This window comes from Gorilla gorilla, chromosome 19, assembly GCF_029281585.2.
Source record: "Gorilla gorilla gorilla isolate KB3781 chromosome 19, NHGRI_mGorGor1-v2.1_pri, whole genome shotgun sequence".
NCBI lineage: Eukaryota > Metazoa > Chordata > Mammalia > Primates > Hominidae > Gorilla > Gorilla gorilla.
Genome location: NC_073243.2, coordinates 27,995,428 through 28,014,947, shown reverse-complemented (window position 1 = coordinate 28,014,947; position 19,520 = coordinate 27,995,428). Strand labels below are relative to the sequence as shown.

Sequence of the window (19,520 nt, the reverse complement as noted above, 5' to 3'; positions counted from 1 at the left end):
CAACTCCAGAACCAGAAAAACTGGTTGGTCCTGAGAGGTTCCTTCTGGGAAAGCAAAGGCGGACCTTCCTCAGAGTAGGAGGAGTGTGGGTGGAAAGGCTGGCATGCCACTCTCTCTCCTTCCTGGTTCAAGCCAAGCCCATGCAGAGAGGGACAAAGGTCACCTTATCTGACTGCCTCTGGAATGACCAAGTCTCCTGGCTGGTGTGACCCTGGGCCTCCGCTCCAATCTTCCCCAGCATGAGGCTGGCTGGGAGCTGATGGAGAGCGGTGTGCTGGCTATTGTCCCTGCAGACGCGTCAGGGGTGTGATGACAAGGACCTGCTTTGGGAAGCCCTGACATCATCCTCTGGCTATGCTCGCAGGACTGGCTCTGGGCACTGGCCCCTTGGGGATCTTGGGCTGGTGACTCGGAGCCTTTCCTCTCCCTCTTGGAAGTGATCAGATGAATGAGTCAGTTGTACTTTCTTTGCATAAACATTTAAAATGCCAAGATTAAAGCAAGATAATTGGAGTCCTAGTTACCTTTCTGTGAGGACCCACACCAAGGGCAGGAAACCATGAAGTGGAATGTGAAAATGCGCCTCCTTCCTTATCAACCTGTGAGCTGGCCCGGTCCACTGCAATAGAAGCTATTTTAAATCATGGACCGACTACCTCCTGACATCCTGGAAGAGACTGAAGCAAAATTTGTGTCCTAAGGGAGAAAGTCGTACACAGAAAGGTAGCTATAGTTTCAGTGTAGCTGTTGCCTAAAGACATTTGCATAGATTTAGCATGTCATAGTCTACAGACTGATTGGACTATCTAACCAAAGTCAGAACTCACTGCTCTGGAAGGGGATCAGATGCTTTTATTATGGAAATAGCATAATAGGTAGATGTTGGAATGACTAATTTTTTTTACTCAGATCCCTGGCACTTTAGAAATTTGCCTTATGTCTTTTTTTTTTTTTTGAGATGGAGTTTCACTCATCGCCCAAGCTGGAGTGCAATGGCGCGATCTTGGCTCACTGCAACTTCCACCTCCCAGGTTCAAGCGATTCTCCTGCCTCAGCCTCCCAAGTAGCTGGGATTACAGATGCCTGTCACCATGCCCAGCTAATTTTGTATTTTTAGTAGAGATGGGGTTTCTCCACGTTGGTCAGGTTGGTCTCGAACTTCTGATCCCAGGTGATCCACCCCCCCCCCCCCCTCAGCCTCCCAAAGTGCTGGGATTGCAGGCATGAGCCACCACCCCTGGCCTTTTTTTTCCTTGAGAGATAGGGTCTCACTCTGTCACCCAGGCTGGTGTGCAGTGGTTTGATCACAGCTTACTGCAGCCTCAAACTCCTGGGTTCAAGTGATCCTCCTGCCTCAGCCTCCCGAGTAACTAGGACTACAGGCATGCACCAGTATGCCTGGCTAATTTTAAATTTTTTTGTAAAGATGAGGTGTCACTATGCTGCCCAGGATGATCTTCATGTCTTTTGATACACCTGATCCTAGGGCCACACAAGTCAGGAAAAGCAGTTAACCTATGTAAATACCTGCCCTGCATTGCTCTTGAGGTGAATCCTCTAGGGATGAAAAATAACATTAGGCAAGGCGGGCAGATCACGAGGTCAGGAGTTCGAGACCAGCCTGGCCAACATGGTGAAACTCCGTCTCTACTAAAAATACAAAAATTAGCCGGGTGTGGTGCCACGCACCTGTAATCCCAGCTACTTGGAAGGCTGAGGCAGGAGAATTGTTTGAACCTGGGAGGTTGCAGTGAGCAGAGATCGCGCCATTGCACTCCAGCCTGGGCAACAAGAGCAAAAACTCCATCTCAAAAAAAAAAAAAAAAGTGCTTTATCCTGTCTCCCTTTTCTCTTTTACAGGATGCTCCTCAGCCCCTCCCAGAGCCTCAAGCTGCCCTCAGATTTCTAGAGGCCTCTCTCCAACTTCAGCTCCCACCTGGGCATGCCCTGCCCACCTCTCAATGATGCCTGAGATGGCTTCCACAGAGGCAAAGCCCTTACTTCACAGGGCGGCAGAGGCAGATTCCAGGCACTTCCTTTCTCTCTCAGTGCTCACCCTTTCCTCCTGCCACTCCCACACGCCCCAACACTCCCAGCTCCCTGATTGTCTTGCCCAACTCTTTCCCAGAACCATCCTCAGCAAAGTATTTGTCACGTATGCCTCAGTGTGTTTCTTTACCCCAAGGGTGGTTTACTCTTTGGAAATTATTTCTCATGATGGAATGATAGATTTTGTTCATGAGAAAGTTATGCCAAAGCAAAATGTTCTTTTTTATGCCAAAGCAAACAGCCCTACCATCTCACTCAGGGCCATGGTTATTATCTAGCTGCCTTCAAAATGAACGATCAGAGAGGGTGAAGACTTTTGGCGTCTCTGAAGAACGACTAGATTCTTAGTGAATAGGAGGGTTTTGTTATGAAGTCTAAGCGTGGGGCACACTGGTGAGCAGTGACTGGCACAGGATCTTTTATAAATGTAAGTGATAGAAATGGGTGACTTCTGGACCAGCCCTGGAGGGGCTGAATTATTGCTTTCTACATGAAACGGTCATGGTGATAAAAAGAACAAATTTAGGTTTGACAATGGGGCTATATATTCTAAATCACGGGTTCTTTTTTTAAAAAGACTGGCTGGGCACGGTGGCTCACGCCTGTAATCTCAGCACTTTGGGAGGCCAAGGCGGGTGGATCACCTGAGGTGGGGAGTTCAAGACAAGCCTGACCAATGTGGAGAAACCCCATCTCTACTAAAAATATAAAATTAGCTGGGCATGGTGGCGGATGCCTGTAATTCCAGCTACTTGGGAGGCTGAGGCAGGAGAATCACTTGAACCCGGGAGGCAGAGGTTGCGGTGAGCTGAAATCATGCCATTGCACTCCAGCCTGGGCAACAAGAGCAAAACTCTGTCTTAAAAAAAAACAACAAAAAAAACTGACTCAGGTGGGAAGACTGGCCCAGTCCCATGAAAAGGTGAGAACACTTTAGGAGAAGATGCTTGTCTTTTGGAGCTGAAAACCTGGGCCCTTCTACTGTTGGTAAAGCTGGGAAGGCCAGCCTGGGTTCTGTTTTACTCAAGCCAGGAGTCAGACATCTGGACAATATACGACTTTCGTGGGAGCTAAGGGATGTTCACGTTAAGTGAAGAAAATGCTCTGATGACCAGCGAGAGAATTAACAAGCTAGAAGTAAGCCTGTAGGGGTCTCAACACAGAGGGATATTTCAGTAATAATTACCACTCATAAACTGAGCAAGACCATGCTAAACTCCAGGATATCATTTCTGTTCTCATGAATCATCGCTTTCATGTAACACAATGCTTTTGGTATTCAGTGTTCTGGCCTGATAAGTGGTTTTCTACGAAGGGGAAATAGGCAATGAGGTGCATGCTCTCAGATACAGCCCCGAGGAGGACCAAGTCCCCTATTACCCTACAGAATGTCATTTTAGGGCGATGAACCTGTTTTTTTCCCTCCACCTGGAAACTGTAAGACTCTATGAATTCAGAAAGTCAACTTGCAGGCTGGGAGTGGGATCAGAAACTGGTACTCAAGAGGAGAGGGGAAGAGACGTGGTGCTTTCATCCAGCTGACTGCAAGAGGGATGATGTCTGGGAGTAAGAAGGAAAATCCCAGGGTAGGGACAGTCCTCTGTCAAAAATGTCCTTCCCTGTGTTGGGAGACGTTCTAGATTCTAGAGTTTCTATTGCAGGTTGGAGAATTGTTGGTCCTTAATGAAGTTTGGAGGGAGGGAGACAATGAGTAAATGATCCTCTCAGAGCTTGGCAGAAACTCAGAAACAGCTGCAGAGAGAGCTGGAAAATGTAAACACATCTGGAAAGGCACGTGGACAGGGGAGGGAAAATACACAGAGGCTGGAAGAATGATACACAGTGCAACCACAACCAAGGGAGAAGATATGATCACAAGAAGTGACATACAGAATAGTGAGCTGGGTCACCTTCGCCATTGGAAGGACTATAGCTGTCTCTATAGCTGTCTCTAAATGCGCTCTCTGTAGCTGTCTCTAAGCAACTCCCTCTGTCTTTATGATATTCCTGTTCACCTTTCCCCTAAAAACTCAGGCACATTTAAAGGGTCATTGCTAAAGAGGCTGATGCGTAGATGAGTAACAGGTGCTCAATTGCCCACTACTGCTGTCCACTTTTGGATTTTTCTTGGATTAAGTCACCCTGTATCTTCTGCCTCTTTCTCTAGCCATTCCTTTTGTTTATTAGTCACAGATTCCCTGCTTCTATGTTAAATACTACTGCATGGGAGCCTCATTTTAGACCTCTTCTCTTTTTATACATCCTAATTCCCCGCAACTACCTTCCTCCACTGGGCGCTCATGATTCTTCAGAGAAACTTAGAACAACTGGGAGCCAATACTGTCTACTACTTGAGGCCAATAACTTTAAAATTCAGGAGGGGAGTGAGAATTCTTAGTAATAGGTAAGTTGTACAAATTAAGAAGAAAATTTGAGTGGACAAATAATCATGGACAAAATTGAAAAAAACTCAAAGAACTACTCTTGGAAAAGGCACTGGTTTCTTAATTTCCTTGGTTTCCTATGATTTTAGTAAGCAAAGTTTTAAAGCAACCAATCATTATGATCATATTTAAGTGCTTCCAGAACATGAAAAAATATGAAAAGGTAATCATAAACTATTTTGTGAAGTATGTGTAGATTTGACATTTAAATCTGAAAAATAAAAAACAACAACATAGACCAGCATCATTTATGAATATTGTGGCAGACAGGACTAGCTACTTATCAAAAACCAGGATCCCCCTTCCATAATATAGAGGCAGTGCTGGAAATGGCTGTTCAGCCAGAGAATACCTTTCTCAGCCATTTGTACTGTTCTCACAATGGAATGTGAGTGGAAGTGATGTGTTCATTTCCAGGTTGAGATTTTTTTTAATAAGTGGATGAAACTTCTCATCTTTTCTTCCCCCTTTGCTGGATACATTCAGAGAATGACAAAGCTCTAGGGCAGAGATTGGCAAACTAAGGCCTGTGTGCCTGCAGCCTGTTTTTGTAAATAAAGTTTTATTGGAACATAGTCATGCCTATTTGTTTACTTACTGCCCATGGCAACCTTCCTGCTACAACATCAGAGTTGAGTAGTGACAGGGGCAGTCTCAAGTATTTATTATCTGCTCCCTTAAGAAAAAGTGCCACCCTCGCTGTAGGGAATGATGGCACAACAAGACTGAAGGAGGCTTTTCATGGAGGAAAAGCCTCTCTGAACTCTTTCTAAGCAAGAAATACACCTTTTTTGTTAAGCTGTTGAAGTTTTGTGGTTTGTTCCCCAGCCAGCGTTATCCCAACTAATAATGAAATAGATGCAAAATCCCAAATAAAATACTAGCAATTTCTAGAACCAAATTTATGACAGATTGTTTTCCCCTAGAAATTCAAGTAAGATTAGGAAAGGTAGCAATATCACATTACTTGGTCAAAGAAGAAAAGCCACCTCACATCTTTTGATATGCTTTAAAAGCGTTTAAAAAAACTCAACATCTATCTTGCAAACTACTCTTAGTGGGATAGGAATAGAGAAATACTTCCTTAGAATATCTATCCTATACCAAAGGCTACATCATATACAGATGTGAGTGACTAGAAAAATCCCCATGTAAGAGAGAAACAAAACAAAAATGTATGTAATCATCAATATAAGACATTATAACATAATATAAAACATACAGCAACACTAATATAATATAATACATATAATATAATATTACTTTTGAGGCACTGACAAGGTATCAATAATAATAGTATTCCACTATGTAATATATCAATAATTATTAAATTATATATTAACATATTATCGTATAATATAAACATGTGCTTTATATAATTCATACATATAGTTTTATATATAAGATAAACATCTATATGATATAGATATTTTATATAAGATATATATTATTTGGTTTGTGTAATATAGTATAGTATACTTTATAATATATAATTTATATAAAGTGTATAATGCATAAATAATATATACTATATTCATAAATAAAATACATAAACATTACATGTAATTTATTTTATTAATATACTACATAGATTTTTAGAAAATATATTAATTCTATAATATGCTAATCATGTTGTCTTTCAAGTACCAGCCAGTGAACCAAGGCAGAAAATAAAAATGAAGCAGAAAACAAATTTCCATTCCCTTAGACCTGGACAACTTAAGATAAACTGAGAAACTATTGGAACTATTAAGATCTTTGACACTGCCCAGTTATAAAATAAATGTGCGCAATTAATAGGTTTCCCATATATCAGCAATAATCAATATGACTTTACTTAAAAACAACAAACTTTGCAAAGGGAAAGAAAAAAAAGACTTGAATAAGTGGAGATAGATACTATGGAAGAATTTATAAAATTATATATTTTAAACATATGAATTCACCATAAATTAACATATAAATTCAGTGCAATCCTAAACAAAATTGCAATAGAATTGAAGTTGACACAAAAAATTGATTCTAATTTTCACTTAAAATATACTTGCAAGAGTAGCCATGAAACATTAGAAAAATCAGACAAATGTAAAGAAACTTGTGAAGACAGATACTAATACAAATTGTAAAATAGATCATAAAATTGTCATAAACAAAAAAATTAGACCTCTCTCTTAAACCAACCACTTAAATAGTTTCAGACACACTAAGGATTTAAATGTAAAAATAAAAGTATATAGACATTACAAGGCAATCTAGGTGAATAAACTCTATATTTTTAAGTTAGGAAATATTTTCAATAAAAATGAATTCAGAAAATATAATGAAAAAGATGAGCAGATTTGACTATAGATTAATTAGGAACTGCTATAGGTAAAATTGACTATATAAAAAAAAAAGTGAAGGACAAACTGGTAAAAGGATGTGAGATACCTGTGACAGATGGAGGATTAGCATTTTTTCCCTATATAAATAGCATACACAAAGCAGTAAAGTGAGAACATGCTCAGCTAGAAAGAAGAGAAAAAGTCATGTATTGCCAACGATACATAATCACAAGGAAAAATATAATCTACTAGAAACCAAAGAATGCAAATTGAAAGGAGACCTTTTTCCTATCATGTAAAAATAAATCTTAAATTTACATGCCACCATGCGCTCAACAAAAGAAAAATAAATAAATAAATTTACAGGCACAGAACAGAATGTTTTCAGAAACAATAAGAGATGCCTGATGGAGATTTTTACCTGCCCAAGAGCTTATCAGAGTAAACATGGTGGCAGTGCACTCTTGAATACTCAAGGCCAAGTTCAAAGGCCCCAGATATTTAGTGGGGAGGGAGAGAGTAGATGAGAGAGAAAATCACAGTGGGATATTTAAGTAGGCACCGACAGACGAGTATATTGCCTCTCCTGGAGTTGATATTTTCATATTTACCAGTTCCAAAGGCAAAATTCATGTGGCCTCTGAATTGCAGGGTGAGAGCAAGATTTTAGAATGTGAATAAACTTGATGACAAGTTTTATAATAAACTTAGTTTTGGATAAAATGCCCTTACACATACTTTTTGACAATGTGTCAAAACATTTAAATATACATTGCTTATTAATATCTACCAATAGTTCTCAGAGCGGATTGCGGCATAGCTGGAGAAAGCTAAGTGTGTCTGCAGGAGCATTAAGCTCCCCTTTCTCCCTGTTACCATAGTTTTCCTGGGTTCCACCCCAAAGCCTCTATGAGTGAATTCAGTACTGGCAGGCTGTTTGGGTCCACCTAGTATCAGTTGTTCAAAAAGTCTACAAAACGATTTTATACAGTTTATAACAGAATCAGTATTTGTGTCTCCTTTTTGAGTATTTGTCCTTTGACTTCGTGGAGCAAGTGAGAGCTGTCAGAGTTTTTACATGTACTGTTTACCATGAATTTCACTCCCAGGAGCCTGTGAGCTGGATAGGGTGAGTACTGTCACCTCCATCTCAAGGTGAAGTGACTTGGGCAACTGGATCTAGGGTCCGGGTTTTCTAGTCTGGGGCCAGTGCTCTTTCCGCTGACACAGTCTACCTCTCTTTAAACAAGGAAAGCTAAACAGGACCATGACTGTGACTCCTAAGTAATGGATGTCTTATAGGGGAGATGTTTTGAGGATTACGCCTGGTCAGGTTCTCAACTTGCCTGACTAGAGCAAAATTACCCTGTGTTGACTTGGCCTTGGGGTGTACAAGAATGGGGATTGCAACAAATGCCCAGGATCCCTGGTTATGGAGAACTAACTGGACTAACAACCCATGGTATGGCTCTTATCTGGTGAGAGGCCCTCATCCCCAAAGATCCTAGTATGTCAGAGCTCCGGGCTGCCCTCAGATCTCAATAGCACCAAGGAGACACATGCCATTTGTTCTAACTACCTTTTATGGCCTCTTTCACAGCAGAATCCACAGGAAGAATGTTTTTTTCCACCAGCTCCAGTGGCCCTGGTCGTAGAGCAATTTTTTCATTGAGATCATCGGCGAGTCGGGCTCTTTTCAGCTTCATCTGAGCAGTTGGAATGGACCTCTCTGCAGTGGAAGCTAAAGGGTTGAAATGAAAAGGATCAGTTCTAGAATTTGATGTCTCTCTCTCTGTCTCTCTTTTTTGTTTTTTGGCTTGTGGTTACAAAAGATTGTGTCACATTGTGCTCTACCATCCTAATAATTTTTCGATGCAATCATCATCACTTTACAGGGATTAGCACCAAAGCCTAGACACTTCCAAATAAAGGCAAATCGAGAGGCACATGGAAAAGTTAGAGAAGCTTGCTTTGCGAGGATTTGTGAAAAAATGTACAATTTGGAGATTTTGTAAGCAACCAGTCTGCAGGGCCTGTATTGTTTGCCTAACCCTAAGCTATGGCACTTGGATGCACATTTGGTCTGCATAGCGACTGGCACAGGCTAGGCCTGCAGTAAATGTTATCTGTTGTTATAATTAGTAGTACTAGTATGACTTTTAAAGGATTTTGGACTAGTCAATGCTGTGACCGACTGAGTCAAATGTCCAGGTCAGTTGCGAAAGAAAAAAAATTCCATTGAAACAGTTATTTAATTAAACAGAGGGATTTTTAAAAGTTGAATTCATCCACAGGCAGTTTCTCATCATTTGGAGGGTGTGAAAGGTCACGTACAGAGCCTTAAATCCACTTCGATACAGCTGACACCAAACTTCCTTTTTAGGTTGGGCCCTGACTTATTTCTGTGGAAGAACTCAGAAGAGAATCCAGCCAACTTATTGCTGTCATGGAGAACTGTAAGTTAAGATTCTATAAGAGTTTGCACCTTCACTCTCAACTTCATAAATCTAGAAAGTGAGATATTTACAGACAAGTCCCTTAGCCCCATTATTTTATTATTATCAACCTGCTAATCCCAGACCCTGTGTCTGGCACTGATCTAGAACTCTCCATACAGAAGAAGTCTAGGGATGTCTTATTGGTTGCCACAGGCTTGGCTGTGGAAGCTGCCTCTTCAAAGCATTTCACATTCAATGGAGGGAATGTCCATACTCCAAACCAAAGAATGGGCATACCAAAGCCCACATCCTCTCCAAAGCACCCCTTACAGTTCCTTGCAAGGGCAGCTTGCTGGCTCTCTGCCTCAGCCATCTTTCTGACTCATCCTGTGTACCAACTCAGGACTGATCTTCAGAAAGCCCTCTTTTCTTCTGGTGCCTCCATACAAGATGCTTCCCACCATCCACATCTCTCAGTCCAGTTTTTCAAGACTGCTACAAATTTAATCTACCTCCTGTCATGAACTGTGGCTCTCCAGCCCAAATCTACCATTCCAGAGAGCCTGGTCCTTATCCTTCTGTCCTCTGTGTCTTGCTGCATTCACCTTTGCACCTTGGCTTATCTCCTTTCCCCACCTTGAACTTCTTCCCCACTCCCCACTACCAACATCGTACTTTTGGGTCCCAGCATAAGGCTTTCCTAACTCTTCCTGTTCTTATAGATCTCTTTCGCTTTGACTGCCTCTAGCAGTTACAAGGACAAACCCTTCATCTTGTTGCTTCTGGAACTGGGCAAGAAATTCCTGGGCAGCAGGAGTCATTTTGTATCTAGCAGATCTTTTATGCTCCAAGAAGCTAATTCCCAATTTCTGTTGACAAAAGAGGACCCCATGGGAGGCACCAGAGACATGCAATTGAACTGGGGGTTGGTGCAGTTCACACCCTGTTATTTTAATTCAAGACCGTAATGATGGAAGAAATAACATTTCATATGTTTTTTGATTATAGCATTACTGTGTACTCATTGTCATAAATGTGAAAAATGCTAAAAAAAAAAAGTGTGCAAAAAAAATGAAGGCTTCAGGAAAATCCCTACTTAGAGTCACCTTTTTTTTTTTTTTTTTTTTTTTTTTTTTTGAGACAGAGTCTTGCTCTGTCACCCAGGCTGGAGTGCAGCGGCGTGATCTCGGCTCACTGCCAGCTCTGCCTCCCGGGTTCACGCCATTCTCCTGCCTCAGCCTCCCGAGTAGCTGGGACTACAGGCACCCGCCACCACGCCCAGCTAATTGTTTGTATTTTTAGTAGAGATGGGGTTTCACCATGTTAGCCAGGATGGTCTCGATCTCCTGACCTCATGATCCGCCCGCCTCGGCCTCCCAAAGTGCTGGGATTACAAGGCGTGAGCCACCGCACCCGGCCAGTGTCACCTATTTTTAAGACCTGTGTGTCTTTCTTAGTTATTTATATTGATTGGTAGGTTTATGTTTTTCTTCCCAGAATCTGACTATGAATAAAGTTTAAGTATATAATAAATATATAATTTTTCTTCCCAGAATTTGGCAGCAAATAGTTTTGATTTTTGCTCTTTTTCCTAAACATTGTCCTGTAAACCTTTTCTCATTAAATTACTCTTTGAAAGCCTTGTTTGTAGTAGCTCTATGGTATTGAAACGGGTCTGTTGTCTGGGATATATACCTGGTTCTCTGTCATGGTCGAGAAAGAATTCAGGACAGGGATACACACGAGGAATGGGTTTAGGAGCGGAAGGTTTAGTAGAAAAAGAAGAGAGAGAGAAAAACCTTCCTCATGCTGAGAAAGCGGATCGCCCAAGAAGGGTTTCCGGTTTGTGGCAGAGAGCAATCGATTTTGTACAGAGGCTTGAAGAGGCGGTGATTGATTTACATAGGTCCCAGGGGATTGGTTTGACCAGTTGTGTCATTTACATAGCCCGTGAAAAGACTGGCCCTCCCACCCTAGTCTTTTATTATGCAAATACGGCCTCCACTTGGAGGCGGCCATGATCCCTGTACATGTGGTACCTGGAGGCTGCCATGACACTGGTAAACGTGGTGACAAGGAAAAGAGCGGGAGACGCCATTTTCAATATTCCTGGCTTCCAGGTACAGCTGCCGACATTTACATATAAAAGCTCCTAGTTTGCATATCTATTTCAGACTGCTTTCTGTCAGAGAAGAAATGGTTTGGGGCTGCTTTTTATTAAAGGAAAATTCCACCGAGGATTCTTTTACCCTTTCTAGCTGCCTAAATTTTTTTTTTTTTTTTTTTTTCGAGACTCAGTCTCGCTCTTGTCACCCAGGCTGGAGTGCAACGGCACGATCTCGGCTCACTGCAACCTCCGCCTCCCGGGTTCAAGCGATTCTCCTGCCTCAGCCTCCCGAGTAGCTGGGATTACAGGCACGTGCCACCACGCCCGGCTAATTTTTTTTTTTTTTTTTTGTATTTTTAGTACAGACGGGGTTTCATCGTGTTGGCCAGGCTGGTCTCAAACTCCTGACCTCAGGTGATCCGCCCGCCTCGGCCTCCCAAAGTGCTAGGATTACAGGCGTGAGCCACTGTAGCCGGCCTAAAAATAATTTCTCAATAACTCTTGTATTAGCATTAAATTGTATGGTTGATCCATAGTTTATTCAGCCAATCCTCTATTGTTAGACATTTCACTATTTTTCACCATCTAAAGTAATTCCACGATAAGCATCATTGTGAGATAAATCTTTGTCTGATTATTTTCTTTGAATAAAATACTAGACATTATATTATGGGCTATTATAACTAGACATTATATTATGAGCTAAAGGGTGGGCACATTTTTAAGGAGTTTGATACAGGTTACCAAATTGCCCTCCTGAAAAGTTGATCCAATTGCACTCCCACCAGCAGTGTATGGGAACGCATGTAACTCTTGCCACACATGATACTTATTTTTATTTGTTAACAAGATCATTGAAAAGTCTGTATGTCTTTTTTTTTTTTTTTTTTTTTTTGAGACAGAGTCTCCCTCTGTGGCCCCGGCTGGAGTGCGGTGGCGCGATCTCAGCTCACTGCAACCTCCGCCTCCCAGGTTCAAGCAATTCTCCTGCTTCAGCCTCCTGAGTAGCTGGGACTACAGGCACCCACCACCACACCCGGCTAAGTTTTTGTATATTTAGTAGAGATGGGGTTTCACGGTGTTAGCCAGGCTGGTCTTGAATTCCTGACCTCAAATGATCTGCCCGCCTCAGCCTCCCAAAGTACTGGGATTACAGGCGTGAGCCACCACACCTGGCCTGAAAGGTCTGTATATCATTTGAAATGACATCGTTTGGATTTTTGTGCAGCTGTGATTTTTGTGCTGACATAGCAGCTGCTTCTAGGCTTGCAGACACCATTGCAAAGGAGGTAAGAATTCTGTCACCTCCCTTTGAGGGACTTTTTTCTCTGTTTTCCAGACACCTGGCATCCTTTGGCTGCCTCAGGCAGATCAAAGCCTCCCATCCCACACAGCCTTCCCTTGAGTTCAGCATTGGCCTCTTTCTTTTCCCTACCCTGAAAACAGTTCTCTGTCTTAAAATATCCCACCTACTTTAGGGTTGAAAAAGGGTCAGTCTTGGAAAGCCAGAATAAATAACAAATGATGTCAATCAAAGAACCAAGGTTCACAATTTCCAGGATATATTTCAGAGTCTTTCATGCGCTTTTAAGCTAGTGTTCAGTCGAAGGAAATCCACATTCTAGAGAAATAGCATGCAGGCCTTGTGCAGGCTGTTCCCTCAGACTGCGACCCCCTTCCATCTTTTTCTACCTGGCTCAGCCCTCACGTTCCAGCCCATTTCCTCAATCCTCCCCTGTCCATTCTGATTCCGATGGCTCTTTTCTTTGATCCTCTTCCATACACCCACCACACCAGGCATTTCCTTTCTTTTCATGCTGGATTGTAAATGTGATTCTCATGTCCTCTGTTATACTGTGAGACCCTCTGAGGGCACAAACCTGTGTCTTATTCATCGTTGAACCCACTGGCCTGGCAGAGCAGCCAACTCCTAGCAGACACCCAATACAGTGTGTGTTCAAGGAACAAATATCTCATAGGTAACTGTCAGATTAGGGGTTGGACCTCTTTTAGGGTGGGCACCAATGGTCTCGGGGATTCTGTCTCAGGGAAGGCAACTTATGAGGCGGGAGTAGAAGCCGCTCCTCCTGCATGCAGATGTCAGAATATGGGGACCAGTTAGTTGTTTGTTTGCCTTGTCTCACATACCCCAGCACAGAGGTGGCACCCTAAGGCAGAACTAGGCCTACTTTGATCAGCACTAATTTCCTCAGATTGTATTCCCTGCACACCAGAAGGTAAAGGCATCAGCAAAGGACAACCAATTACCTGGAGAATACAGAGGTAGCAAGGGAACTGTGATCCTCTTCCAAAGTGAGTGATGATCCAGATTAGTAATAATTGTCAGCACATGTTGGACGTGTTCCATGCACTCCTAGAAGTTATGTGATTTGCCCAGGCCTTAGAGTTAGGAGATCACACAGCTGAGATTAGAGCCCAAGTCTCTAACCCGCTTAACCATTTTATGGCTTCCCAACTTGGTTATCTACGTGGCCTAGAAGGCTTAGATGATTACTTGAAACTACCACTTTGTAACGGCAAGGGAGATTTTTAAGAGGGCTTAGCAACTGTACAGAGACAAGTAACTCTGGGAAAATGGCCCACCATTCTGCAGCATCTCTTGGTGTCTGATTTCTTGCAGCCTTACCTTGGAGTATGTGCATATTAACCAAGTCGGCACTGTTGCACCTGTTTCTGGCTTTGCGCTTCAGGGAATTTTTAGCCTGTAGAACCCAAACAAGAGAAATCACCTAGTTTTACCTTTTAAAAAACTCAATTTATCTCACAGGAGAAAATAACCTTTTAAAATAATAAATGAAACATGAAAATATCCTTGGTGTCCCACATTTTGATGAAGGAACATTTACAAAGACCCCTCAAGTAATTTTTAGATGGGAAAATAAGATAAGAAGGTGAAGAGCTTGGGTCCACATCTGGGCTACAAACCTAAAGCTCTTTCAGGGACAGGCAGGTTGGTACATGTTAATAACATGTCACTATAACAGAACACTAGGCTGTTTGTATTATAATGAATCTTATTCCATTGCCTTTTTTTTTCTTTTTCTTTTTTTTTTTTTTGAGACAGGGTCTCTGTCATCCAGGCTGGAATGCAGTGGCACAATCAAAGCTCACTGCAGCCTTGACCTCCTGGGCACAAGTGATCCTCCTGCCTTAGTCCCATGAGTAGCTGGGACCACAGGCATGCATCACCAAACCCAGCTAATTTTTTTCTTTAATTTTTAATTTTTAGTAGAGACAGGGTTTCACCATGTTTCCTAGGCTGGTCTTGAACTCCTGGACTCAAGCAATCTGCCCACCTCAGCCTCCCAAAGTACTGGGACAGCCGTGAGCCACAGCACCCAGCCTCCATTTCCTCTGAAAACAGTCACAAAATTAACCAAGACCAGAGTTAAAACATTGCCTAAATCCATCTAATATAACATGACAACGTATGCCTCTTTCCCGTTATTCGCTTGACTTCTCTTTTAGGACATGTGAAAATGTAAAGCCTACAGATTCAGACCCACCAGGAATTGGATGGGCACGAAGAGATGGGTTATTTACCCAGTCTCATTACCTTCTTGATGGGGCTGTCGGTAGGGCTGTTATAGGCTGTGGGAGGGCCAACACTGGACCCCAGGTTTCTGATGTCTAGTTCTGGGTTTTTATCTCACTATAGTGGATCTCCCAGTGGCCCCCTGAGAGGGGTCTGGGAATCACTCCAGTTCTGATAAGAGTCTGCTGTTCTTTGTTATTCTCCAGGTAGTAGGAATCACAGCCACTTGTGAGCTACTTTGAAGAGTTGCAGATCCCTCCTCTTCCTCTCTACCCATAGACAAGCTGCAAGGCTAGTACTCTCAGGTAAGGAAATACCAGCAGGCAGATACTCTGCCTTTCCTTCTCACTCAAAGTGTTGATACTTGCTAAATAGTATTTATTAATATATTATTGACAAATTCAAGTTGCAGAGATTTGTTATGAAGGTACAGAATATATGCCAAATCTCACCCTCAAATGTTACAAAAAAAGAAGGGAAAGAAGCAAAATAACCTTTTGCCTTTAAGTAGCTACAAATGAGTTCTGTATGCATAAACCATGCCTTACCCTTGAATTGGATTTTTTAAAATCTGATTGTTGTTAAGAAATGACAGTAATAACAGGTAAGGCAGCTTGAAAGCCAACTGCACTTCCTTCTCTAAAGTGTTTTTGACTCTAGTGCATCCCTACTGTAATTTCTTCCAACATTAGAAAAATTGGGGACTTTTTTAAAAAGGCTAAAAAATAGGAGTTTCAAAGCTAATATAGTTGATCCTATTTCTGTAGTTACCGGTTAATAGGAGTAAGATTCCACGTGATATGAGGGCAGGGGACTGGCAAATTGATTGTGTTTGTTGTAGGAATTCTACACGCATCCACCAAGGGTTAGCATTCAGAGATTCATAACCTATAGTCTAAGCTTGGGTCAAGAAATTTGCAAAAATTACCTTGTCACTATCCAAATGTTTTCTTTGCTCATGGAATTCAGCTGGACGTTTCAGTGCTGAAACAGAAACACAAAAACGTGAGTGGAGGCTGGGTTAATAAGGGCATTGGTCTGTATCGCAGAGTTTGCTGGTGTGCTTGCTGAGCTATGCACAGTAGGGAGGTGATTGCCTTTATCAGGCCACAAGCAATGAGAGAGGACAGGCCTGGAGGACACCCGCGGCCCTGAAGCCGTAGGAGACAGAGGAAGTGGAATCGAAGCCTCAAACAGGGGGAGTAGCAGAGGCAGGATGTGCAACAAGAAGAGAAGTGATGGAGGCAGGGCATTCCAAGTTCCGGAGGAAATAGAAGGGGTGGTGGAAAACTGAAAACAGAAATAACGCTCTGGTTTGAGGGAGAGGTGTAGACTTGGGTAACTACCACCCTCTTTGACTTTGCTCTGCCCTAGAGTGCAAAAGGCTCGGGGGATGACTGTGGTCTGCGTCTGTGGGGTGGGGTGGTGCTTTGGAGGAAGGGACTGTACTCTGGATAAAGTGTGTGGCTGGTAGGTCAGGAACATGCAACCAAGGGTGTTGAGTGAGAAGCAGAGAATCAAACTTTGAGGGCTGGAAGGAACCTTGGAGACAGGGAAGTTAACTCCAACCGTGAACAGAATGGGGAAACTGAGGTCCACAGAAATTGACTGACTTGCCCAGGATCAGTTAGGGCTAGGAGCATAGGTCCTGTGACAACTCTAACCTCTTTCAAGATGTGATATGTAAAATATTAACAACCAGTAGACACAGGCACTGGTCAGTCATACAGAACACACAGCAGCCGTGAACAACCTGGACAGAATGCCAGCCTTCACTCTCTTCCCATGACCTCCTCCTCATCACCCTTCATAGCACCTCTTGTGGGGATTTAATAAACTCCTTTGAGCAAAGAAGTAGAACATCATTTTGCAAAATTCTACATTTTGTCTTGATTTTCCTAATCTAGAACAATCTCAATCAAGAGCCACAAATAATCACTTTTCATGATTAGTGATGAGGCTTATTAGCAGTTACAGACTTGCATTGATTTTTTTTTCCCCTGAATTGTATGTCTGGACAACTTGAGGAATCACATGATCCCGAGTTCCAATGTTACTAGAACAGTGGTCTACTGTAAGCTGCAGGTGATGAAATATTCTTCCAAATCTTGGCCAGCACAAAAATTAGGTTTCTGACCAGATCGGGGTGTGTGTGTGTGTGTGTGTGTGTGTGTGTGTGTGTGTGTGTGTGTGCACGTGCCTCATTCAACCCTTAAGACCATGCTGAATCTGAACATAGTTTTCAGCAGGGTTTGCTGGAGATCAAGCAGACATAGTTGTAGTCATGACGGCTACCATAATGGTAGTTGGCCATAGTATCCTCTTTAAGGATGCTGCCTGGGGGGTTAATAGGTCACGCTCTCTATAAATCTCCCTGTTCACCCCAACATTAACAATGTTGGCTGAAGGAACATGCAGAATTGCCCCATCTGGCTTCCTTGTGCCAAAAATAGTTGACAGGCATCCTTCTCACTTTGACCAAAGATTAAGAGACTTCCCTTCTTATAGAAAAAAAAATGAACATGCTTCTTGAATACCATTGATCTAGAAACTGTTTTTCAGTTATCTTTGCTTTCTGCTTTTTACTCTTAAAATGAGCTTCTCTGCAAAACCTCCCTTTTTAGATGACCCTTTTCTCCCATTTCTCCCAACTCAGTGATTCTGATAAATTAACGTGCAGCTGTCCTGTGTTGCGCATGCATTTTCTTTGAGTTGGGTCTGGTCATCATCCTTAATAAGGCTTGCCTTTGCCTGTGTTTGATCGCAGGTGGAATTTATGTCGAGGGAGTTCTGCAAAGCAACTCCCTTTCCCCCTAAGCAACCAGATTATGATACAAAGTCTGCTTGAAGTCCAGCGGGCCATTGTGGATCTACACAATCTGTATCAATACCTCTGTCCCATCTCCTGGTAATCATTTAGTTAGGTATTGTATATTAGTGTAGTTTAATTACTTACATAACCCAGAAAATGAATGGATCTTCGTGTGGCCTTATTAAGTGGTTAAAAAGAATAACATGCCCTTTTCCTCTAGAAACTCCCTGAAAGGAATAGCATGAATAGATCTTGGGATATCGCTGACATTCCAAACACAATTGGTTTTAACTGGGCTTGGGGTTTAGGAGGAATTTAATGGGTTCTCACGTCTCTGAGGCTGTTCAATTCTTATTAGCAAAGCTTATTAATTGTTCTAAGAAACACTGTATTTCCTGTATCTCAGCTTCGTAGAACTACAATTCATCACTTCTTGGTGTTAATAACTCCCCTGTGAGATGATTCACACGGTCCAGTTCTCTGATGCCAGGAGCACAAAGGTCTTCTGGAACCTTCTGCCACAGGGTGGAAGAAACTATCTCCATTTAGCAAGCACTTGGGAAGAAAGCCAGAGAGGTTCACATGCTGCATTTTACCACATGCTCTTCTCCTCAGAGGTTAAGGGGTGTTATATGGGCCACTGGCTTGAGGTCACACCATGGAAAACTATCCTGCCATGGGCCTGGGGTTGAGGTTTGCTTTCTCAGTGACTTCAGAGACCGTGGGTTTTAGCCACCTCCCATGAAGGCCAACAAAAGCAATGGTGCCCCCCACCTCTCAGTTGGGTTTTTGGAAAATACACAAAAAACCACTTCTGCTGCCAGCCTGGGGAGTATCAAATGGCAACATTTTGTATTTAAAGAACTTTGACTTTTAAGATTGAAAAGGAATTTGGATTCTAAATTTTAAAAAAAGTCCATGTGATTTTGAATTAAAATACTGTTGTAAATTCAATCAGCCACACATCTAACTCATTCTCCCTGGAGGAAGATTAATGGCTCCTCACAAGGGAATTTGTGTTCTTGCCTCAGAGTTTTGTTGTGGGCTATTCCTATTTCTGTCCCCAAAGCTATCGCTAATTTGGGTCAGCCGAGCATATAAACATTTGCTGACTTAGAACTTAGAAAAAAGATCCCAAGATAAGAACAGTCTTCCTGCAGTCCTCTGCTCTCCACTGTAACCTCGTGCCTCCAGCAGGATCCCAGAAAAAGGAGAAAACAGGTCGTGGAACCACAGAGAACTCATTGAAGGCAGGGGCCTCACTCCTCAGCACAGGGTAGGGTCCCTGGAGTTGGGCAACTCCAGCAACAGAAGCAGGGGCTGTACCTGGTGTTGGGCTGTGCCTGGTGCAGACCCTGACTTCTCTTAATGGGACCATTCAGCTGCAGGCTTGGAGCAATACCAAATCCATTGCTACTAAGAGGACCAAGAGGAAGAATTAAAGAGCCAGAGACTTGGGGCAGCAACGAGTGCAGCGTTCTCTAAGTGCAGCTTCCGGACCAGCATCTTCAGCAATTGGGAACATGTTAGAAATTCCAATTCTTGGCCGGGTGTGGTGGCTCACACCCGTAATCTCAGCACTTTGGGAGGCCGAGGCAGGTGGATCGTGAGGTCAGGAGTTCAAGACCAGCCTGGCCAAGATGGTGAAACCCTGTCTCTTCTAAAAATACAAAAATTAGCTGGAACCCAGGTGGCAGAGGTTGCAGTGAGCCAAGATCGCGCCACTGCACTCCAGCCTGGGCGACAGAGTGAGACTCTGTCTCAAAAAAAAAAAAAAGAAAAAAAAAAGA

At 42.7% G+C, this 19,520-nt stretch overlaps 1 protein-coding gene across 1 annotated transcript in view; it reads right to left on the bottom strand.

Moving 5' to 3' along the window:
* Positions 1 to 19,520, bottom strand: part of MYOCD (myocardin) — a 100,162-nt gene that overhangs the window by 34,748 nt on the left and 45,894 nt on the right. The window contains exons 3-5 of the mRNA XM_019013327.4: positions 15,847 to 15,902; positions 14,010 to 14,085; positions 8,397 to 8,558 (exon numbers count right to left, since the gene is read on the bottom strand). Coding sequence (XP_018868872.2) covers positions 8,397 to 8,558; positions 14,010 to 14,085; positions 15,847 to 15,902 — 294 coding nt within the window. The remainder of the gene's footprint in view (positions 1 to 8,396; positions 8,559 to 14,009; positions 14,086 to 15,846; positions 15,903 to 19,520) is intronic.